The 23,918-nt window shown below is 37.9% G+C and overlaps 4 protein-coding genes across 4 annotated transcripts; 3 read left to right on the top strand and 1 right to left on the bottom strand.

Moving 5' to 3' along the window:
• Nucleotides 1-9,881: 9,881 nt before the first annotated feature.
• LOC122995812 (complement C1q tumor necrosis factor-related protein 3-like) lies at nucleotides 9,882-12,636 on the top strand. The gene is made up of 4 exons (XM_044371180.1): nucleotides 9,882-9,957; nucleotides 11,192-11,284; nucleotides 11,921-12,052; nucleotides 12,186-12,636. The coding sequence occupies exons 1-4, from the start codon at nucleotides 9,882-9,884 to the stop codon at nucleotides 12,467-12,469; spliced, it is 585 nt and encodes a 194-aa protein (XP_044227115.1). The 3' UTR covers nucleotides 12,470-12,636.
• A 1,024-nt stretch (nucleotides 12,637-13,660) lies between these two features.
• Nucleotides 13,661-18,997, bottom strand: LOC122994877 (E3 ubiquitin-protein ligase RNF26-like). Its single transcript, XM_044369642.1, has 2 exons — nucleotides 18,847-18,997; nucleotides 13,661-17,196 (listed from the first exon to the last, which is right to left on the bottom strand). Exon 2 carries the CDS (start codon nucleotides 17,188-17,190, stop codon nucleotides 15,874-15,876), a length of 1,317 nt encoding a protein of 438 aa, XP_044225577.1. The 5' UTR covers nucleotides 17,191-17,196; nucleotides 18,847-18,997; the 3' UTR covers nucleotides 13,661-15,873.
• A 1,767-nt stretch (nucleotides 18,998-20,764) lies between these two features.
• On the top strand, nucleotides 20,765-21,637 carry LOC122994896 (histone H4). The gene has a single exon (XM_044369661.1). The coding sequence runs from the start codon at nucleotides 20,784-20,786 to the stop codon at nucleotides 21,093-21,095; it is 312 nt and encodes a 103-aa protein (XP_044225596.1). The 5' UTR covers nucleotides 20,765-20,783; the 3' UTR covers nucleotides 21,096-21,637.
• A 688-nt stretch (nucleotides 21,638-22,325) lies between these two features.
• Nucleotides 22,326-22,765, top strand: LOC122994887 (histone H2A-like). Its single transcript, XM_044369653.1, has one exon. The coding sequence runs from the start codon at nucleotides 22,340-22,342 to the stop codon at nucleotides 22,721-22,723; it is 384 nt and encodes a 127-aa protein (XP_044225588.1). The 5' UTR covers nucleotides 22,326-22,339; the 3' UTR covers nucleotides 22,724-22,765.
• The last annotated feature ends 1,153 nt before the right edge of the window (nucleotides 22,766-23,918 follow it).

Below are 23,918 nucleotides of genomic sequence, written 5' to 3'. Positions count from 1 at the left end.
GGAAAATGAACAGACTGAATTTAGAGAGTACGAACATCAGGAGCAACATATCCTACCAATGGCCACCACACACAAATATTTCACTGTATTTGAGGACATTTGGTTGTTTTCTTGGAAACGTTTTTACAGTTTTAAATGGAGTAACAACACTTCATCTGGACTTCAGCTTGACAGTTTATCCTTAAACTTCAAAACAGCAGTTGACAAAACAATCCCAACTCAAGGTCCATATTTACTCGTTTCATTCCAGAGCTTTTGACCACATTACACTCTCTTCATCTTCTTTATTTTGAATCATTTTTTCATCATGTTTGTTTCATCAACTGCCAAGTTGGACAAGAAGTCCCTAAAGTGCCTGAATAATGGAAAGTTTGAACATCTACAGTCTATTACAATGAAGCAGACTCCATCTGTTGATGAAGACTGTGTCTGATGGTCCAAAGCTTCAAGGTAAGCAAGTTTTTGTCATCTATTATGAACTCATTTTAGATAATACACCCAAATTTTGGCCTAACCTCTGCTGACTGAAAACTAGTATAAGGCTGGTGATTTTCTATGTTTTTCTTATTGTCAACAAATCTTATGTTTGGAGCCAAACCAACAATGAACTGATCTACTAACAAGTATTATGTGTGTATCCAAAGACTGATATATCTTATTTCTCCGTTGTTATTAAAAACATATCAGTGAGTCACACCGCTGCACTGGGTGACATGTTCCTTTGCCACTGAAGACAGTGGATACCGTAGCTCGTTTAGAAATGGCTCCAAAAAATAACAACAGCTTCCTCATTCAAATGTGTGTCCAAACTTTTGACTACTGTTACTGTATATAAATATATAAATTTTCTAATAGTTCTAAAGCTGAGGTTAATAAAATCTTGCAACCAGTTCTTGACCTTTTACCAAAGGACAAATGAAAAAGAAGATATTTTCAACAAAAGAGGAATAAAAAATTAATATTCTACCCATTCCTGTCTCTATCTACTTCTTTGGATCTTGTTCAAAGGAGTTTTGTGCTTGTTGATAGTAGAGACACTGCTGAGCCTTTTTTTACAATGGCAACAGCAGCGTCTCCACTGTCAATCTAAACTCAATCAGAGAAGTTCCCCTCCACTGAAAAACATGTTTTGCTCATTGATATGTACTTGGATTCAGTAACTTCTTTTATAACTTGATTTACTGTACATACTGGCATATTCTGCATACAGATCTGTCTGTCACAGTACATGGGAAGGGCGGTATGGAAAAGCAGATGCTTCCTATCCTCCAGACCACATTAAATAACCAAACTTTTAGTTTTTGCCCCTGTGAGTTTCCTGCTCAGTGAAATGAGTTAACTCAAAAAGAAAGATGAACAGCATTAAAACGGTTTAAATGTGAAAGACTGTCTGTCATGGCTGCCATCAACTAGTGTCAGGTTAAATCTGCTGCTCATTGCCACAGTACTTAGTGACTGAAATCCTACAGCTGTAAGCAACATGAACTTTGTCCTGCTAGAATGTCATCATACAGGTTCTGTCAGACAATTGTGCCTGTCGTTGACAGATTTAAAGATGCTCAAAGACAATTATCGATGTGGTAACAGGAAACTAAACACATGAGGGGATTATTTAGGATAGATGGGAATGTCATGGAGACATCAAACCAAAACCGACTTATTCGTCTCATCAAGACCTACAAATCATACGCTGATATAGCCTGTCAATATAAGACTTTGTCTCAATTTTGGCCCTCGAACAAATGCTATCTCCTCTGAGGGCGTTAATGGTATCGGCTTCAAACTTAAATACATGACTTATGACACTGTGCTGAAATAAAGTTGTTAAAAACTTTGTAATAACTCGAACGGTTTGGATTTTATAAGCCCTGAAAGTTGCAGTGCCACATCACATCACATGTACCCCTTACAATGTGAAAGAATGGGGGAGGCATGGACTTTGTGTCAAACAGAGGCTTCTGATATTGTATCAGATTGTTGCAGAAAAATGTACCAGATCAAAAAACTATCTTTTGAAAATAAAAAGGGAGTCAGAGGTCCAAGCAGCAAAGTGTTCTGTAATGCCGGGGACCCAAGGGGAGCAATTAGCACATTTACAACGAACCAAATCGCTCTGAAGGTTTTTCCTTCGGGGCGTAGTTTTTATTCCCTTGGGTCAGCATAGGTCACACCTTATCATCCACCCTCCCTAATTTTTGACCAATTATTCTGTTACTTTTATCTCCGTCACTCGTTGTTGGTCAAAACTCTTCAAAACAGGTTTTGAGCTGTTTGAGGATATGTGCTGGCATATTCAATTCTACCTGATTATATACAATTTTTATATAAGTATTGGGAATCATTTTACACCATTATTGCCAAGTTGTCTTCTGGCCTTTTATTTTTTATAAGTTATTCTAGTCATTTTACACCCTTATTTCTTGATCTCTTCCAGAGGGTATTTTTTTTAAAAGGTGAAGACTTTAATGCAGACCCAAGCAAAGTGACATGTAATACAAACACACTCAAATTTCTCCAGTGTATGATTATGATTCTTCTACCGTGCCTCTATACGTACAGTGTGATTAAATATGGTTCATGAGATTATAACTACACCAATACAAATTGTATCACACTAGCCCTTATTGCTTATAAACTTATAAAATCAATCTGCATAGCTTAATATTGTCTTGAGGCACACCAATGACATTTAATGAAAATACACCACACTGACATCTAAACTATGAGTCTGACTACTTTCAAACCTGTATCAATAGATTCGTGACGAAATTTCCTAATAAAAAATGTGATTTTTAATGTAAGATTTGGCCAAAGTCATTGGATTTATGAGGAGATTTCACAAGAAGAAAAGTGACATTCTCCTCTCCAGCTGAGAGGGAGAGACAGAGAATAGGAGGTGGGGTGGGTGTGGGGGGTGGTTCATTTTTGTAGGATACAGCAGAAAGGTCTATATACATACAATACACTATATACAAAATTTGTATGAAGTTTGGTGTTATTATCCTTTATTTTACAATAATTATGAGTCTTATATGTATAATTCAGTAGTGGGGGTGACCTATGACAGTGACAGTTTAGTGATAAAGTGCTGCAGAAAAATGAAATCAAAAATTTGTTGCTCTGTACTGCAGTTTTTCCTTTATTAGGGCCCAAGCACCTAGCGCTTCGCTCACACTCTCCATTCAAATATATGAGTATTTGCTGCAGTTACTTATTGTCTCTACACACCTGACAGAACACATTTCCATCAAACTTTGACCAGGTCATGTGGGTTAAAGGTCTTTACTTTTCTAAAAATAGACTTGATGAAAATTAGGAAATGTATTTGTTTTGCACACAAACTCATCAATAGTTTTCAATTTACTAATTGAAATTCAAGTGAATGGGCCCAAAACTTGCATCGTTTTGATGACACAGGTGTGAGCAAGACAGACATGTCTCACCCTGCAGAAAATTCTCTTCTCACACCACTGAGATTTGATGTTTTGCCATGACAGAGGAAGTTGCTATAACTTTATTGTAAATGCTCCAGTCTGCAACAAACTTTACATGTTTGATAAGACTCCCGGCCTGAACATGTCTACATGACAATATTCCATCAGTGATGCAAACTGGCTGAATAGCACCCCCTACAAAATTTCAGCAAAGCAGCCCCAGCAGCAGGCAAAATAGTGGACAAAGGAAGTGATGTTTATCTCCTTCTTGCACTGTCTGAGAACAGCCCGGGTCTGAAAACATCTACATGCCTGTAACAGAAGCCCTTCGATTGCACCGCAGCCTGATGTGCGCGAAGGCACGAGGGCCCGTTCAACGCTGCTTGCAACTTCCCTGTGTAGAAGAATGTATGTGCAGAGTTTGATGCTAGGAATTCTGTTTTCACATTCATCTACTGAAGGTGAGTTGGAACGTTTCTCGTAGCTCACCTTGTGTGTGTGTGTGTGTGTGTGTATATATACACAATACTGTGCAAAAGTTTTAGGCACTAAAAGTGAAGTGAGGATGCTTTAAGGATGCGTTAGGGTTTAGAGCGTCAGGGTTAGATAATTTGTCAGTATGTTTTGTTTTCGGGGAATGAGGAAATATTCAAAGAACAATTTGATGGACCATAAAAACATCAATTTCATGGGTGTGCTAGTTGATCCATCCAAGTTCAAACCTGGCTAGTCCTGTTCTTAACAGGAAAAAAATACCTAACCATGTAATCAAAGTAATTAAGTGCTCCCAAGTCCCGACTGACAAAAAAACAAAACAAAACAAAAAAACGTGGTGCAGGCATGAAAGATACTTCCAATCGAAATACATCAGTTTGAAAGTCGTGCCGTGATACTGGGTTATTGTGTTGTACACGTGTAAGCAGCATGATCTTTGTCGTGCTAGAATGGCATCTTGCAGGTGTTGTCAGACTGCACTTGTGCTTGTCATGTTGATAGATTTGGCCCACATAACTGATCCATTTAAGTAACTTTCAATCTAAGGTGCTTATTAATGTGACAACATTAAATAAATACAGGGAGGTGTTCTATTTTATTCTATTGTACACTAGAGAAGTTAAAATTCCCCTCCGCTAAAGAATGTGTTTTGCTTGTTTCTTCACTCTTATGTTTGCACTTCCTTGTGCAGATTGATGTACGTGCAAACTTCAAACTTCAAATGTTTCTCCGTGCTCACCTTAAACCTCAGTTTAAGGAGTGAACTTACAAGCCTGATTTTCAGATATTCCAACTAGTTTGGAAGCCAGTCGTGTCTGGTCAAGGTCTAAAATGCAACTTTCACGTGTGTGATGTAGAAACTTGAGACCATACATGATTATAATCTTGTGTCTCATAGAAAAAAAAAATATATCAGACACAAATAAATATTCAAAGCAGAGTAACTTTACGTGTTAAAACATCTTTAATTTGTTAGGCAGCAAACAGAATGTGCTTTAAATGCATATAAAACCATCAAGAATATATACAGATTTTTCACTCTAAATAAACTATTGAACTATTAATAATGTGGAGTTTATTATTGCCTAGAAGCAGGGCTTTTTAATTAAAGTGTAACTCCAGTCAAAGTTGTAAGATTTCAAGAAAATGGAACTCAAGCTGTGATTTCCTCGTTCCGATGTCGGCAACATGTATGACGTGAAACCTGTTGGGGGTCAGCCCTGTGTTCCCTCATGAATGTTTTTTCACATCCAGATTAGGCCCCATGTTCACTCTGCATCACAGCTGGCCCTTCCATAACAGGCCCAAAGGTTGGGGGTTAGGGTTTAGAGCGTCGGGGTTATATAAGACCAGTATGTTTTGTTTTCGGGGAATGAGGAAATATTCAAAGAACAATTTGATGGACCATGAAAACGTCAATTTCATGGGTGAGCTAGTTGATCCGTCCAAGTTCACACCTGGCTAGTCTTGTTCTTAACAGGAAAGAAATATTAAACCATGTAATCAAAGTAACTTAATCATTTTAAGTCTGTGAGGTATGATTGTACTTTGTGCACATATCTGTGACGTCCAGCCACCACCCTGACCTTCATGCCTTTTTATACTGCGCGATAGAAAGGTCGCACAGGTTGGTAGTTTTCAGTTCAACTGCGGAAACTGTCAGTGTGAGAATGAAGATCTCTGTGTTTTTCCCGCTGTTGTTGCTGGTCTGCTCTGTCTCCACAGATCCAATTACGAAGACAGCAGATAATAAACTGAGTGAAAACCGGCCTTACGAGCCTATTCCGTATCACATCCATGCTGTGCTGATAGAGATGACCGCCTCATTGGCTGAACAGAAGGTGGAGATGAGACACTTACAAAAAGATAAGTATTATGTCAAAAACATTTTGTCACTTTTTGTTAGTTTTGTGTTGTTGTTAAAGATTTTATTACACATTGGTAATGGTCCTATATGATATTTTTCTCTGAGAATTACATTTGAAAAAGTATTAATCTTTCTTTCAATACTTTTTTTTTATGAAAAAAAGGAACAAAACTAAACTTTTCAATCCCTCCAGGAATACACTGAGTTTTCTTGTAATTATTGCAGCCAAAAATGCATTTTGCAGTGGCTTCTCTCAAAAACTGCAATACAATTCGTGATGTTTTATGTGCTCTCTCTGTGGTAAAGTTGAGGGAATTGGGAAAAATTGAAAGCAAAAGAAAACTAACTTGAAATTTGTTGGGTTTAATAGTGTCGTCTCATATTTGAGGAGTAAATGATTACGTGTTCACAACATTAGATATGACTGTTGAATGGAGGTTGTTTGTAGACTGGTGAGTGTTTTCAAATGTGTTAGTGTGTCTCTTAGAGTTTGTGTTTTTTCGTTAGCTAAGTTTATCCTGCAGGAGATCCTGAAAGCTCGTGTAGTGTAATTTTTCCGCCGCAGAGTAAATAAATTCATGAAGACCAAAAACAAGTTCAAAGCATCTTCTGACGTCTTTACTGCAGAAACAGACTTTAGACTGAAATATGTCAAGCAGCCAAGAATTACTGCTGTCACAGATGATGAAGAGCTCAAAAAGACAGTCTGAAAATTAACTGTCAGAGAAAATAAATTTGACTGCTTCCAAGAGCCTGACAGGAGATCTTGTAAGTGTGTGACTGATAGACAAGATGCGTAAACGTGGGATTTACTGTCTGCTTTAATGTAAGTATTTCACTTTTACAAAAAAAAAAAGGCTTCAAGGATGCTTTTGCTTGGATTAATATCTCAGAGAAATTTTCCCAAAAGGACAAGTGTAAAAGTGTGTTGTATCATCAAGTTTTTTTTTTCCAAAAACAGCTGTTGGAAAATGAGGGTTGTTTTATAATCAAGGTCATTTTATATTCGGGCCAATATAAAATCAAACTTACAACATTATTTTATTTTCAGCACAGACAGAAAAGCTGAAAGAACTGGACAAGCTGCAGACTGAAGCGGACAAGCAGAAGCAACAGCTGCAAGGTATTGTGTGGAAATCATCATGGCTCTGATCATCTCTATAGACTACTGTATCTGTCCTCTGAAATTAGTGATTTGAAGTTAGTAAATGTGAAGTCAGCTGCCCTCTCCAAGAGAAGAGGAGGCAAAATATATAAAATGTTATTAAATCAAGAGCACAAATAATTATTAGTATTATTTTCCAATGATAACTCTCTGGCTCTGTAGAAAACTGTAGTTGCAATAATTTTATTTCATCCTGTCACCTAAAAATCAAGAGCTAATTATGTGATTATCTAGGGAGAACAATTTCAAAACAACTTTGCTGTCTGTTATAACGAAATAATTAACTTTTGATCTCTAGAAAGTTAATTAAATAACATTGTTGTAATCATGGCAGTTTTTTGGCTTACGCACTAATGATCGATTTAACTGTCAAACATTATTTTCACTCAAGATAAATGTTTGAGATACATTTCAGATAAATGTGTTTGTTTAAGACTTGTTCCAAGTTTTGTTCTTAACAGATGCTCGTAATGTTAAAAACTACATAAATAGTGGACAGCATGAAAATAATACTTCACATTGTTCTCTCTCTCTCTCAGCCCGGCAGGTGGCTTTCTCAGCCGCTCTAGTAGCTGCTTGGCAATGTTGATGTCAACCTGACTGACAGATGTTGCAACATTTCCATTTAAAATAACAAAAAGCCCCCAAATGTCTCACAGGTATTTTCACTGCACCGGTGAGAGGAGCCTACCACTTTGAGTTCTACATAGGTGGATATGTAGATAATCATCATCCTACAGCTGCTGTGTTGGTGAAGAATCAAGATCATGTTTTTAGCGCATTTGAGAAACAGACGTCACATTATGGGAGTACCTCTAATGGTGGCACACTGATCCTGGAGGTTGGAGATCCGTTTGAATGCTGACGTAAGGATATATGACGGTCCCGGTCACCATTGCACCTTCAGTGGTCATCTGCTTTTCGCCATGTGAGAGGGAAACAATCCCTGTTTTTCATCACCTTTATGATGCATGTTTTTGTTGTCTTTAGCCAATCTTGCACTTAACTGATCTTAAATGTAATCTGATTATCTTGAAACACTGTTTATGATTCATTTTCCTGATTATGTTTTGAATTAAAGCATAAAAAGATAATTGCAATACTTTTTGTGGACATTTCTTTATTGTTGTTGCAATTAAGATAAAGATGTACTTCTTACATCTTGTTCCATAAGCAACATACCACATTTATTAATAATCTTACAACACAAGGATCCACAGTCATTATATTTAAACATGATTTTCTCTTTGTGTAACTGATAATTTTGTGCAAATAAAGAAAAGCAAGCAAGCAATCACTTTAATTATCGATAAGGGAAGAAACCAGTCTGCAAAGATGCCTAGGCATATAAGCATGTCCAGTAGGCTTCTGACAGAATGCATAAGCTACTATTTACACACCCCTGGAGACTTTTTCTATCCCAGATTTGGCCCGCATAACTGGTCCATTTTATCAATTTTCCGTCTCAGATGTTCATCAATGTGCTCACAGGAAATAGATACAGGAAGCTGTTCCATTTTTTTCTGTTGCATACTAGTTAAAATTCCCCTCCTCTCAAGAATGTCTTTTGCTTGTTTCTTCACTCTGATGTTTGCACTTCCTTGTGCACAATGATGTATGTACAAACTTTGACACTGGAAGACTGTTCTCACATTTATCTACTGGAAGGAAAAAGTTTCTCTGTGCTCACCTTCAACCCCATTTTAAAGCATGAACTGACAAACCTGATTTTTGATATTCCAACTACAGGCAGGTGACAAATGAAAGGAAAAACCAGTACAGGTCTGAATGTTTGACCCCTACAATGAGGGGATCTGGTTGCTCTGTTGGGGGGCATTTTGCTGGCATGGTTTGGGTCCACTTGTCCCCTTAGAGGGAAGGATCACTGCAAATCAATACAAAGTTGTTCTGAGTGATCACCTTTATCCTATGATGAATCATTTCTATCCTGATAGGAGTGGTCTCTTCCAGGATGACAATGCCCCAATTCACAGGACACGAGGGGTCACTGAATGATTTGATGAATATGTAAATGATGTGAATCATATGCTATGACCTTCACAGTCACCAGATCTCAACCCAGCTCAACACCAACGGGAGATTTTGGACCGACGTGTTAGACAACGCTCTCCAGCACCATCATCAAAACACCAAATGAGGGAATATCTTTATGAAGAATGCTGTTCATCCCTCCAGTAGAGTTCAGATACTGTAGAATCAATGCCAAGATGTATTGAAGTTGTTCTGGCAGCACATGGTGGCCCAACACCTTATTAAGACACTTTATGTTGGCTTTTCCTTTAATTTGTCACCCGTCCGTAGTTTGAAAGCCAGTCTTGTCTGGTCATGGACTAAAATACAACTGACATGTTTTATGTGGAAACTTGAGATCATAAATGACTATAATCTTGTATCTTGTAGAAAAAACATATCAGACGCAAAGGTCGGTTAAAAGCCGAGTAATTTTATGTGTTAAAACATCTTTGATTCCTTACTCTAAATAAATAATTTAATTATAAATAATGTGGAATTTATTATTGCCCAGAAGCAGGGCTTTAAATGGCAGTGTAAATCTAGTCAGTTGTAAGATTTCAAGAAAATGGAAAAGTACTCTTGTGAGAATAAAACTGTAATTATCTGTTAATGTCAGCACCATATATGACGTGAAACTTGTCAGTATGTTTTGTTTTTCGTGGAATGAGGAAATAGTCAAGGAAAAATTTCAGATGACTCAGATAATCATGGGTGAGCTAGTTGATCCATCCAACTTCAAACCTGGCTAGTCCTGTTCTTTATCAGGAAAAAAAAAGTAAACCATGTAATCAATGCTGAAAATCTTCATACCTCTCTATGCCACATGGTATAAATGTCACACAGGTTTGTAGATGACAGTTCAACTGCGTAAACTGTCAGTGTGAGAATGGAGATCGCTGAGATGACCGCCTCATTGGCTGCACAGAAGGTGGAGATGAGGCAATTACAAAAAGATAATGAAGGTACGGTATTATGTCAAAAACATTTTGATGTTTTTTGTTGTTCTCAAAGAGTTCAAGAAAATTTCATTACACAAATACAGTAATGACCCTAGTATAAGATGATATTTTCTCTGAAAATTAAGTTTGAACAAGTATCAATACTTCTTTCAATCCTTTTTTCTGAAAAAAAGAACAAAACTAAAGTTTCCAATTTCTTCTGAATTTTTGAGTTTTTTTTGTAATTATTGCTTCCAAAAATGTATTTTGCAGCAGTTTTTCTCAAAAACTGTGATATAATTTGTGATGTTTTAGGTGCTCTTTTTGGGTTAAATTGAGGGAATTGGGAAAAAATTTCTGGCAATGGAAAATAACATGAACTACTACCAATGAAGATTCATATGTAATCACCTCCTGCGTGCTGCAATGATGTTAAGTTACATGCACATGCCGAATCAGGCATCTTTTCTTTGGTATTTCTTCAATGTAATTTATCAACTACTTCTGGTTGTCAGTGGATGTCCAGGTTATGGACTGATCAAACGTCTTTTCTCAACTGACTCACCTAACTAACTGTTCATCAGTAGATGTCAAGAAGTTGGCCTGGCTGAGTATCTTTTCTCATTGTTATTATTACACTACTTGTGGACTACAATGGACGTCCAGATTATAGCTTGTCAGAACATCTAATCTCAACTAATTCTGTTCATCAGTAGACATCCAGAAATTGGCCTGGCCGAACGTCTTTTCTCAATGTCATTTATCAACTAGAAAATTCTGCAATTTCTAAAGAAATTGCGTGTGGGAGCTGCAAACCGCCAGACGCAGCCGCTGCCACTGCTGCTATTGCTACTGTTGTTGCAAATTTCTGCTACAGCAGTTATTATTCAAAATTTTGTAGTGGTACCTACAGGTGAAATTGTATCAAATACCACACACTTATTCAGCATCCCCATCTGTACAATTTTGCTGAATTTGGTCACCATGGAATGTTGAATTTAAGAAATATTTAAATTAATAGATAGTTATCTGCTTCACAGCTCCCACACAACTAATTCTGGTAGTCACGTCCAGATTATGGCCTAAATGGAGGGATGTGATATCAACCTGTTTTGTATGTCCACAGATGTCGTCTGCTCAGTGGGAAGTCTTTTTTAAAAAAGAAAGCTGTTGGAAAACGGGGGCTGTTTTATAATAAGGGTCATCTTATATTCGGGCCAATATAAAATCAATCTCACAATGTTATTTTATTTTTCAGCACAGGCAGAAAAGCTGAAAGAACTGGACAAACTGAAGACTGAGCAGGACAAGCAGAAGACTGAAGTGGACAACGTGAAGCAACAGCTACAAGGTATTGTGTAGAAATCATCATGGCTCTGATCATCTCTATAGACTACTGTATCTGTCCTCTTAAATTAGTCATTTGTGTGCACAGATTTATTCTGTAGACGTATTTAACAGGATAACTTCTTTGTTGTCTTATACAAACTTTCAGCTGACTAAATGTGAAGTTAGTTGCCCTCTACAAGAGAGGAGGGAAAATATATAAAATGACATTAAGTCAAGAGTACATTTTTTTCTTTTTAATAACAACTCCGCGGCTCTGTAGAAAACTGTATGTAGTTGCAATAATTCTATTCCATCATATCACCTGATGATCAAGAGCTAATTATCTTGTTACAGAGGGAGAGAAATTTCTGTTTTCTCTTTGCAGATAAAAAACAAAACAACTGTCAGTAATAACTAAGTAATTAGCTTTTGATCTCTAGAAAGTTAATTAAAAGACATTTTTGCAATCACAACAGTTTTTGGTTTACACACTAATGATCAATTTAACTGTCAAACCTTATTTTCACTAGATATAAATGTGTTTGTTTGGAGAAGTTAAGACATTTTTTGTTCTTAACATATGCTCACAATTTTAAAAAAACTACCTAAAATGGGGGACAGTATAAAAAAATAATTTACATCCATCTCTCTCTCTCAGCCCGACAGGTGGCTTTCTCAGCCGCTCTGTTAGCTGAAGGTTCAAAAATGGTCGGACCTTTTAGAAGAGACACTACTCTGGTCTTCAAATATGTCGCCACAAACATCGGACGTGCCTACAACTCAAACTCAGGTACCTGAACTCAAATACTTAATATAAATAATTATAAATAAATTTCGCTTTTCGGCAGTGTTGCTGTCAACCTGACTGACAGATGTTGCAATATTTCCATTTAAAATAACAAAATCTCCAAAATGTCTCACAGGTATTTTCACTGCACCGGTGAGAGGAGCCTACCACTTTGAGTTCTACATAGGTGGATATGTAGATAATCATCATCCTACAGCTGCTGTGTTGGTGAAGAATCAAGATCATGTTTTTAGCGCATATGCGAAACAGACGTCCTATTATGCAAGTACCTCTAATGGTGCCACACTGATCCTGGAGGTTGGAGATCATGTGTTTGTGCGTATGTACGCTAACACAAAGATGTACGACGATCACAATCGCTATTGCACCTTCAGTGGTCATCTGCTTTTCGCCATGTGAGAGGGAAACAGTTCCTCTTTATCACCTTTATAATGCATGTTTTTGTTGTCTTTAACTAATCTTAATTGATCTTAATTGATCTTAATTGTAATCTGATTATCTAGAAACACTGTTTATGATTAATTTTCCTGATTCTCTGTCATTTGAATTAAAGCATAAAAAAATAATTGCAATGTTTTTTGTGGACATTTCTTTATTGTTGTTGCCTCAAATTTATATATCAACATATTGAAAGCAGAAATTCAAATGCAACTTAATATTATGGGAAAAACTGGAGTATGTTAGACTTTGGTTCATAGAATGATATTTGAAAACACTTAGAGACTGGGGGCTCTATTTCAACCACACAGTGTGGAAGGTCTTGGGCACATGGACCATGTGGACATCTCCATGTGCACCTGCTATTTTGGTTCATGTATGTGCAGCAATACAAAGTGCAAGAGGACCAGGTGAAAATGAATATAGTTTGAAAGATGTGGTGATAAATATACTCTTAGCCAGTCACATCACTGCTCAAATAGTTCTGAAACAACTGAGCCAATCACAGTGAAGCGTGTTAGTGAAAGCTCAACAAATGGAAAGCTTTTCTTCAGGAAATATTTGGATGGTTCAGAGCACCACGACATGAACACACATCACCACAAATCTGCAGACAAAGACAGATGTAGTATGTTTTTTCATCAGTTAGTTACTCAAAAAAAAAAAAAAAAAAAAAATATATATATATATATTAATATATAAATATATATACTGTATATAATAAATATATATGGTGAAGCCGTTTGAGTCTATCTGACGGACACTATTTCAGCCATAGTTCTAATGTATCTCACCTCATAAATGGTCCCATAGTTTAGTATTAATGTTACACAACAGCGTTTGCACTGCAGTGTATTTCAAGAATGTCTCCATGGTGCCATGGTTTAAGACACACTTGAATAATTATGAGCCTGTCCTTTAATTACTGAGACATAATTTCCAGTAACAAAATTTGAATATTATGTCTTATTTGTAGGGCTGGACGATACTACATATGATCACATTGTGACTAAATATTGATATGAATATGTTGTGCATAGCTTTTGAGCTGTTGAGGACATTTGTGTATTTGGAAGCATGACAAAAAAAATCAAGAAATATAGCTTTAAACGGACTTAATAAGGTTTTTGTACCAAGAAAAGAGAAAATAAATAAATCCAAAATTAAAAATATTTTTTAATCCGTGGCAGTGTGCTAAAAGATTTACAGGAATTAAAACTGTTTATTAAAAAATGATAAAATCCATTAAAGCAAAACATTCACAGCAGATATTCAGTCTTTAACATATTTAACAGTCTTTATATTTTTTTTAAATAAAATATCCAAAAAAATAAATAAAAAAAGAAAAATACATTTTTACACGAGTTCAACAACAATTGTAGCTCTGAGTCTTTGGCACAGATGTGTTAATAATAAGCAGCCAGTGAGTTCAGTCATTATGAAACTTCCACACTTCTTACATATTAAGAGATTTAAGAGCTTCTCTGTTTTGGTGTTTCAGTTGGTGGCAAACTTACATAAGATAAATATTTGAATATTTTCAGGTTTTAAGTCTAAACACCAGGCTGCACAGATAGTTATGTATGTTTGCTACTAAGAATAAAAAAGAGAAACCAGTGCAATACACATCAGTGTTTTAAAAAGGCAAACATCAATAATTGTAAACTGTTTCTGAAAAAAGACAATACTGTGGGAAATAGTGATTATTTTCACTGTTGATTAATTTTCTGATATTTTGTAGACCTAACAATCAATTATTGAAGAAAATGGTGAAAACATAATTTCCTAAAACATGGGCTGAAATATTAAATTACAGTTTCTTGTTTTGTTTTTGGTCCAAAACACACACACAAAAAAAATTAATTTACCATCATAGAAGACTAGAAAACAGGAAATATTTGCATTTGAGAGGCTGGGACCAGCAAATTTTTGCTTAAAAAAAAAAAGGGGTTGATTTATCAATTATCAAAATTGTTTCACACTAATTTTCTCCGAAGTGACTCATCTATTGATCAATCAGTTGTTTCAGCTTGTGTCTCACAGCTGTTGGTTTGACATCTCAAGCTTGTTGCTTTTGGCTTTTGTTCATTTTCACTGATTCACTCGTTTTCCTGTAGAAGCAGATTGGTTGAAAAATGATTTTCAGTTTTCAGTTGATGGTTGTGTCGACGGCGCGAACTGTGCTCCCATCAACAGAAACTTAAAAGTGGGAGAAAACAACAAACTCCTGGAAATCAGGAATTCATTCATCAACACGTTATAACTGAAAAGGAAAAAAAAATAACGAGCTGTACTTTAATACTGACTGGTATGAAGAGTTACACAGATAAAAGTGGAAACAAACTCACTCATTATATCCGAATGTGTTTCCAGTATTTAACGTTTCCAGTGTGTTAGTTTGGGCCGACAGGTGTGAAAAGCCTGTTTAAAAACACACAACTGACATTTTCTATCATTACTTTTTCTGTCCTCTGATAATTTAACTTTATCGCTATTTGACATGAATATTTTCCACAACAGTTGAAAAACTTCTCCCTTAAAATTAGGGTTGCATCCGACTTTAAGGTATTCATTTTTTGATCAACTGATGGATCATTAAGTTAATACATTTCCAAAGATACTGAAAAATATCTAAGTTAGCAGAACCCAAACTGACCGTTCACACTGTGAGATAACAGGTTAAACACTCCTATGGATTTCATTTATAATATAGAAAACAGACAAAAAGCTGAAAATCCTCACAGAAGCTGGAAATATTGAGTATTGAGTATACTGAGTATGTTTTTTTTTATTACTCTGATTAATTTGTTATCAAAATATATTCATTTTAACAATTTAATTGCTCTACTTATTCATATCTACTCAACATTTTAAATAAACTTTTGTTTGCATTTTCTGTTCATTTTAATGATCATGCAGTTGTTGGAAGTCTTCACGTCATACACATACTTGTATATGACGTCTACTTACAGCTGAGTATCGTGTGAAAATTTGTAGTTTTCAATATCAGTGCCAACACTGATACAAGTTCCGGTTCTGATACTAAAACCATACTTTTCAATTCTTTTGGGGTATATAAACATGTTTTAACCTTCTTCTTTCTCACTGCACAAGAGTTCAACACAGAACTTTCCCCAAATAAAATAAAGTCTGAAGTTACAGTAGAAAAGCTTCCTGATGCACATCATCATCTGACCAAGCAGCTCTCAATAGTTAACACTCATGTTATTGGTGCTCAAAGTATGAAGTTCGACATCCAGCTCAATTTTTAAGTAAATTCTTAGAGTACAGAAAAAGCAACAATAGTGCCAGAAGGCATTTTCTCTTGAATCTTGCAGTTTGGAGTCATTCAGGGCCTACAACTGTCAGAGGAAGACGTCCATGGTCTGTGTGATTGGCTGCCGGCAGAGCGGACAGCAGCGCTGCGTGACGGGTCGGCGTTGAGTCAGGATGTCGGCGCAGTGCCGGCAGAGACAGAGGTGACGGCAGGGCAGCAGCAGCACCGTCTTACTCAAGTCCTGACAGATGACACACTTCTTCCTCTCCTCCTGCTCCTTCAGCAGGCTGAGCAGCTCGCCGTCAGTCGGAGGGCCGCCTCCATTCTCTGGAGCCGAGCTCGGCGGGGACGCAATTGTCCTGCTGCTGTCCCTGGCCTCGCCGCTCACTGACTCGCTGTCCTGCAGAGCGTGGCGCTGCAGAGAGTCCGGCTGGCTCAGCTCATTCGCTGGCGGCAGGTCGGCCGCAGTGGGGATGATAAAAGCACCTGTGTCTGTGTTTGGGAACCTCATCCGACTCACTTCCTGTGCAGCCCGGGTGTGGACTGCCTGATAGGCCAGAGCCGGTTCTACTATCACTGCGTACATCCTACGAATGGTCATCTGTACGCCACGTGTTCCCGGCAGAGCGTTGACCAAGTGGCGGCTCAGCCGTCCAGCAAGGACAGGAAGCCTGGGGTTCAGTAACAGCAGAGCCAGTGAGACGATGGCCGCTGTGATGAGCAGGCCGTGCGTGTCAACCATGAAGACGGTGATGAAGACGCGGCACAGTGCTCCCAGGAAGTCCAGCAGCAGCTGGCAGGGTGTCCACAGCAGCACGGAGAAACCAACCAGACAGCTGTACAGGAAGGTCAGCAGAGTCAGAGCCAGCTCCACAACTCTATGCACAGGGCCCGCCACGGCGTCCCAGGCGCCCGCCAGCACAGACAGACAGTTCTGTGTGCCGATGAGGACGATGTTGACCACAGTGTTGACGAGATAGAGGACGAGGCTGAGCGCGATGCAGACGCCTTCGCACGTCTGTCGCAGGATGCAGCTCGCTGAAATCAGCCCACGGTGCAGCAAATCTTTGGTGCGCCACGCCACGTGGCAGGAGAGGTGTCCCACCATCTTGAAACTCTCAAACACTCCTCCCAGCGTCTGCAGCCAGCCCTCCAGGGTGTGCAGGGCTCCGTGGGTGGCGCTGGAGACGGCCTCCGTGGCGGTGAGGAAGGGGAAAAGAGCAAAGTTACAGTATTCAACCAGAGTGGAGCCGCTCAGGGCGACCAGTGTGCTGTGGAGGGAACCGCCCACGCTGGACAGGAAGCGAAGCAGCCAGCTGAACGTCCTGACAAACAGGTCCAGCAGCAGACCGCAGGCGTCCACACATCTCCCGACAGCAAGAGAGACCAAGTTCACTTCATCCATATTAAGCTGAAGAGAAGACAGAGTCAAAAGTGGAGTTAGAGCTGCTCAGTATATCTGCTGGCACATCTACAGCAGAATAAATATTTTATACCAGAACCAATATCAAAATTATCTTGTGTTGATTTACTTTGTGAATGTGGATAACATGTGAATGGATGAAGCTCATATCTGACTTAAACAAGTCTATGATGACCTCTGGTGGCATTTAGGTGACTCATACAGGACACAGCAGCTGGGTTTAAACTAAACCACAGGTGAAGATTATACTGGAGACAACGCAGGTTTCAACCTATTTTAAACCTTAAACTGCAGCTAAATTGACGACAGAGCAAAAACCCCTAAAAGGTCATTGTTGATGATGTTGAATTTGACATTTTGAATTTTTTTTTCGGTAGTTGACGGTGTAGAGACAGTCACAGACAAACATGAAGAGAAAAGGCATGCACCTAAGGTCATGCAGTTAACATTAGGCTAGGAAGGGAGGATACGATGGATTTTCCACATAATAAATTAGTGGAACATATGAGACATCACTTTGCCATCAGTCCTGATAAAATAACAGTTTACTGGTGAGTCAATGTGTAAACCAGTGCTCCCAACTTAAACATCAGTTCATTAATATGATGCTGAGGAAAGATCAGGGAGTGAAAATAAAACTCTACATACAGAACTTATAAAGCCCAAAAAGTGTAGACTATTTACCTAATATGTCTTTGCTCCTACAAACGCAACACAGAATAAAATAGTACAAAAGTAAGGTAGTAATAATAATAAACAAAGTGATATGAAAATTAAATGTTAAATCTACTTACAAAATGTAATAACAATAGTTTTGAAATGAGATGTAAAACTTGAAGAAATATATGAAGGTGACAAGAGCAAAAATTAAATGTGACATGTAACATATGTGATTCATTTATGTGACAGTGGAGGTTGTTAAATCCAGTTTGTTGACATATTATATGAGGGATGTGAAAAGTAAAGTTTGTCAATATATTAATTTTGCATAAATGGCAACAGGGAAGAGGCTGCTGACCAACGTCCAATCAAATTGTAAATAAATGATCAACATGTAGTACACCATTTGTTTTTAACATATTTTAAACAGGTTCTCTCTGCTTAATAATTCCCACATGTGGTGTGTTATTTTAGTGGATAGAAACTGTGGACACAAGTGACAAGCAGACCATATGTTTAGGTTAAATATCAGTTTAAACTTGTGCTGCTGTGTGTAGTGTGTATGCCGAATTTAAGAGACACTATTGCTGATTCAGAGAAAGCATTTAAATCACACTTTGGGTGTTTGTATATTCTCGTAAACGTAAAGTTTACACTTTTTTGAATGAAGTTTGGCATTAAAACGTCACAGCAACGTAACCGAACTGCTAAAAAACGCCAGTCAGTTGATAAACGGCAGACGCTTACAACACCGTACAAACGTCAGTAAAGAAACTAAATCAGCAATTTTTATATCAATGTGTATATTTTATGTGTGAGGCGTTCAGTGTCTTTGTCAGCAGCCACATGCTAACACGGCTAACGTTACCCAGCAGACCACACCCATTAACATTAGCCAGCAAGGTAAATAAACATAAATACAAACCAAATACGAGCCGTCGGGTAAGGATCGGTTGATTTTAAGTGAACATGACTCACCGTAGCAACATGGCGCGGAAAGCTTTAAAACTTGTGCATGTTTATAGAGATACACAAGTGTTAGCCATGATTTTAGCATGTTGCCATCCTTCTTCTTCTTCTTCTTCTTCTGCTTCTTCTGCTGCTTCTTCTTCTTCTTCTTCTGCTTCTTCTCTTTAATGACGAGTAGCGACAAACGTTAAGGGACATTACCGCCACCCACCATGTTGGAGTTATTACCACCAAACACCTAAATTTATTCATCCAGCTTCTCTCAAATAAATTATTAATAAACCGCTAATAAATTTCGATAATTTACCCATCAATAATGATGGAATTAAGGAATGTATTAATGAGTTTTTAAAGGGATAATTAATGGATAGAAATAAAGTTAAAGGTGCAGTGTAAAGAATTTAGTAGTGGAACTGACTTGGCGGAAATGGAATATAATATTCATAAGTATGTTTTAATTAGTATATAATCATCTGATTAAAAAAATGTTTTGTTTTTGTTATCTTAGAATGAGCCCTTTATATCTACATATGGAGTGGGTCCAGTGGAGCTGGATAGGGCTCCGTCACTCAGCCTTGCAGCCATTTTTCCCTAGTGGTCACTTGCACATCGCAGATGTAAACCCAGAAGCTAAAAACTATTTTTTGGTGTATGTGCCAGGCATGGATGTAGTATATGAGCAGAGTACCGGATCAAAAATGGTGTCCATTCAATCCAATGAGAATTGCTCAGCTGGCGCATAGGCCAAAAAAGTTTCAAGCTTCTGGGTTTGCTTCCACATTGTGTTCCACTGAATGTCAACTGCTGGTCCTGCCCGCCAGTTCCCGCTTGGCCCACAGACTTTACATTGTGATGATGTCACACATTTTTAAATCACTTTTCTCGGCTTGAGGAAAGTTTTACAAATATAAAAGCTCCATGGATAAAAAAATTCATAATAGAAAGAGTTATAATTGATCTTGTCTGCAGTTCAAAGTGTCCTGTCAACAGTTTTACAGACGTCTGTATAACAACAGTGGTCTATGGGGAAAATGCTTTTTGGGCTGCAGCTTCAGTTTGTTGCAATCTGCAACCTCACCACTAGATGCCACTAAATCCCACACACTGGTACTTCAAGGGGATAATTAATGGACTGGAATAAATTTAATGAATTATTTGCACTGTATAAGGCTTTTTTAAACCAAAAACCATTAAAATGAGCCTTTAATTTCTACTTTACAATGCCTTAATTCAGTAATAAAAGGGAAATTTCCATTTTAACTGATTCTTGTTTGATAGTGTATAATAATAATAATACATTTATTTAATTGCTTTATTTTGAGGGATGGGCAGATTGCTACAAAAGTAAACGACTTAGAAACTCAACCTACTAATGTGAGTTTTTAAAAAGTCAAAAAAGTGGTGATTTCTTCTCGCTTCAGTCACTTTGTGTAGTTCATCAACATTAATGTGCACAGCAGATTTGTTGAAGTTAATTTAAGTTTTTCATCTTTAACTTTTTAAATATACTTTATTAAGTTTTTGCACGGAAAAAATACATAAAAGTAAAGAGAACAATTTCAATAAAATACATAATTAACAATAACAGTCATAATACAATCATCAATCTTCATCAGCATAATAATACATCATCAACAATAATAAATAATGAGCATAAATTACAATGTTAGCAAGGTGTTTGCTTTCACTTTTTAAATATACTTTATGTTTTGCACAGAGATAAATTATACATACATAAAAGTAAGAAAACAGCTTCATTAAAACACACAACAATACTGACTGCCAGCAGTTTAGAAAACACGTAGACGGCATCACAGAGTTTGGCACCTCCCAGCAGAGCTCGCGCTGCCTGTCCTCTCTTACGTCCGCAGACACGCTTTAAATACAGAAGCTCTGAGAGCGCGATTCATATTCGACTTAACTCGTTTGAGAGAAGATCATTGAAAATGAGTGGAAGAGGCAAGGGAGGTAAAGGACTCGGTAAAGGAGGCGCCAAGCGTCACCGCAAAGTCCTCCGTGATAACATCCAGGGAATCACCAAACCCGCCATCCGCCGTCTGGCTCGCCGCGGTGGAGTCAAGCGTATCTCCGGTCTGATCTACGAGGAGACCCGCGGTGTGCTGAAGGTGTTCCTGGAGAACGTGATCCGTGATGCCGTCACCTACACCGAGCACGCGAAGAGGAAGACCGTGACCGCCATGGACGTGGTTTACGCGCTCAAGAGGCAGGGCCGCACCTTGTACGGCTTCGGAGGTTAAACCTGATCCTGACCCGCTGATACCGAAACAAAGGCTCTTTTAAGAGCCGCCCACCTTCTCTAAGCGATATCCTGATATTGTTAAACTATATTAGCTGTATGGAAAATAATAAAGTTGTCCTGTTATGCTATACAACAAGATATTTTCAGTAACGCAGTTTTCTCAAGGACTCCTGGTGGTCTTCAGATCCCAGTCTAGGTCTTCTAAACACTAGACAGCTAAACTACAACACATCACTCTAACTGTAATCCTAATGTAGCCAGAGTCTGTTTAAGTGCTCATTCATATGTGCAACCAAAATGAGAGCACACATTTGCACAATTGTATTTATTGTTACAGCATCACAATTCATACAATTGCTGAGTTGATATTACTTTTTTTGGCGGGGGGGGCTGCTTTCTATTTGAAGGTGACAGGTTAATATTTTATTTGTAACTCTTACTCTAATGCAGCTAGCATGCCTACATAATGAAACACACAGTTTCTGTCCAATTGTTAATGTTTATAAATTGTTTAAATAAAGGAGTGCATCCTGGATGGAATTTGTGGTTTTACTGTGGTATCAAATCCGGTATTGAGAGTAGTGAAACTTCAGTGGTAATTCTAGTATGGTGACATCACTATTATATACTGTAAGTGTTATACAATTTATTGATGACTTGTTTAGAGAAATGTTCTATTGCGGTTGTGATTTGGCCGATTTTGGATGCGTAAGATGTGATTGGTTGAATCTCCCAGCTGGACGGCTCGATCCTACACTTTCTGGTGAGAGGCCAGCATGTATGAGTTTGGCCGCTGAACGGGAGCGCTTGGAAAGATTAAGTTTGCCTCCTGAAGTAGTTCACAGAATTCAGGGTGTGAGAGCTTCATCTACTACAGCCTGTTAATGCTTTCACACTGTGACCATTAACACAGGGCCTGGAGCAGGAGGTCCATGATGCAGTTTAAGTGATTTTATCTTTATTGTGTTTAGGCTACGTGTGATATACTGTATCTCTTCTAAATATACAGATTATATAACCTTATTTAAAAGCAGATTGAAAGTATTACAATTAAATTTTGCGCTTTATTTTGAAATCCCCTACAAAGCGGAAGCCTTGTAGACACGAGACAGGAGCTTTTCTCTGATTGGGCGATTATATTAACGTTCACTCTGACCAATGAGCGAGCGCTGGCTGCTTTATATAGCCGGTTCTCATTGTACATAAACTTATTCTCTATTTTCTCGAAGATAAGGAAGAAAAATGTCTGGACGTGGAAAGGGTGCCGGTAAGGCCAGAGCAAAGGCAAAGACCCGCTCCTCCAGGGCCGGGCTTCAGTTCCCAGTCGGCCGTGTTCACAGGCTGCTGCGCAAAGGCAACTATGCCGAGCGTGTCGGTGCCGGAGCCCCCGTCTACCTGGCGGCTGTGCTGGAGTACCTGACCGCTGAGATCCTGGAGTTGGCTGGAAACGCTGCCCGCGACAACAAGAAGACCAGGATCATCCCCCGTCACCTGCAGCTGGCTGTCCGCAACGACGAGGAGCTTAACAAGCTGCTCGGCGGAGTTACCATCGCTCAGGGCGGCGTGCTGCCCAACATCCAGGCCGTCCTGCTGCCTAAGAAGACCGAGAAGCCCGCCAAGAAGTAAACCGGCTCCTCTAAACAACACAACGGCTCTTTTAAGAGCCACAACCGACATCTAAAGATCATGTTCCATCAACTGCTGGCTCATAATTATATACATTAATTTTAGTCTGAAAACGTAAAAGTTGTTGCCTCTTCAGTGACGAGGAGCTGTTTTTTGTGTACTCTATCTATTGGGACAGTATAGTTTTTTTTTTTTTTTTTTTTTTTTTTTTTAACATAAATACACTACCAGACTTAGCTTCAAGCCAATTGTCATCCGCAGTCCCTTACAATTAAAATAGCACAATAACAAACAGTACAAAGCACATAACACGTTATATGAAATAAAAAGCTACACACAATAGCACATCACAAAACCTACAATGTAAACTAGAAATGAATAATGCAAACTTGTCAAAGTAAAAAGATAATTTGTGTTAATGAGAAGACCATCTGTCACCACAGTTTTTCTGAATTTGCATTTAACTCATTTTATTGTGAAAATGTATTTGAGCAGAATAACATTTCATCTATACAATGAAACTGTTATTTGAAACAATCAATTAACAGCGAGCTTCACACTGACAGCTGAAGAACTATTAATGTTGATATTCACATCATTTCTACACTTAATTATATACAACAAATCACAGTTTCAAATACTGAAGCTATAAACACTAAATAAGCAGGAGCTTTCTCATCAGAGTGACGAAGCTACAGATTTTCACTGAACTTAATTCACATTCAGCTTTATGCAGAATATCCTCTGACCAATGAAATGGTTAAAATGAGGCTCTGGAAAGAACTGCAAGCAAAAGTAACACAATAACAAAGATATTAACAAAATTCTGTGTCATCATGGCTCCATATTTCAGGTTTACTCTGTTTCCTTCTATCTGAGCACCTGTAAAGCACATCTGAAATCCAAGGAACTGATATTCAGAAAGAGCAGATAAATCGTGAAGCTTGTTATGTACAGCTTTACTCATTTATACAAACCGCCTTTTCCGAAGAACTGTGAATACAGTCATTTGTTTGATACCAAGACAGTATATATATATATATATATATATATATTTATATTCTATATAAAATAAAAAAAGTGTCCAATTTTCACAAAACATGACATGTACTCTTTCATCATTTAAAATTCCAGCATCTTCTAATATGAAAATATTTTCAGAAATTCATAACTATATATAACAGTATATGTATAT

This window comes from Thunnus albacares, chromosome 13 (assembly GCF_914725855.1).
Source record: "Thunnus albacares chromosome 13, fThuAlb1.1, whole genome shotgun sequence".
Classification (NCBI taxonomy): domain Eukaryota; kingdom Metazoa; phylum Chordata; class Actinopteri; order Scombriformes; family Scombridae; genus Thunnus; species Thunnus albacares.
The sequence above is the reverse complement of the archived record's forward strand: the minus strand, read 5'-3'. Positions and strand labels throughout refer to the sequence as shown.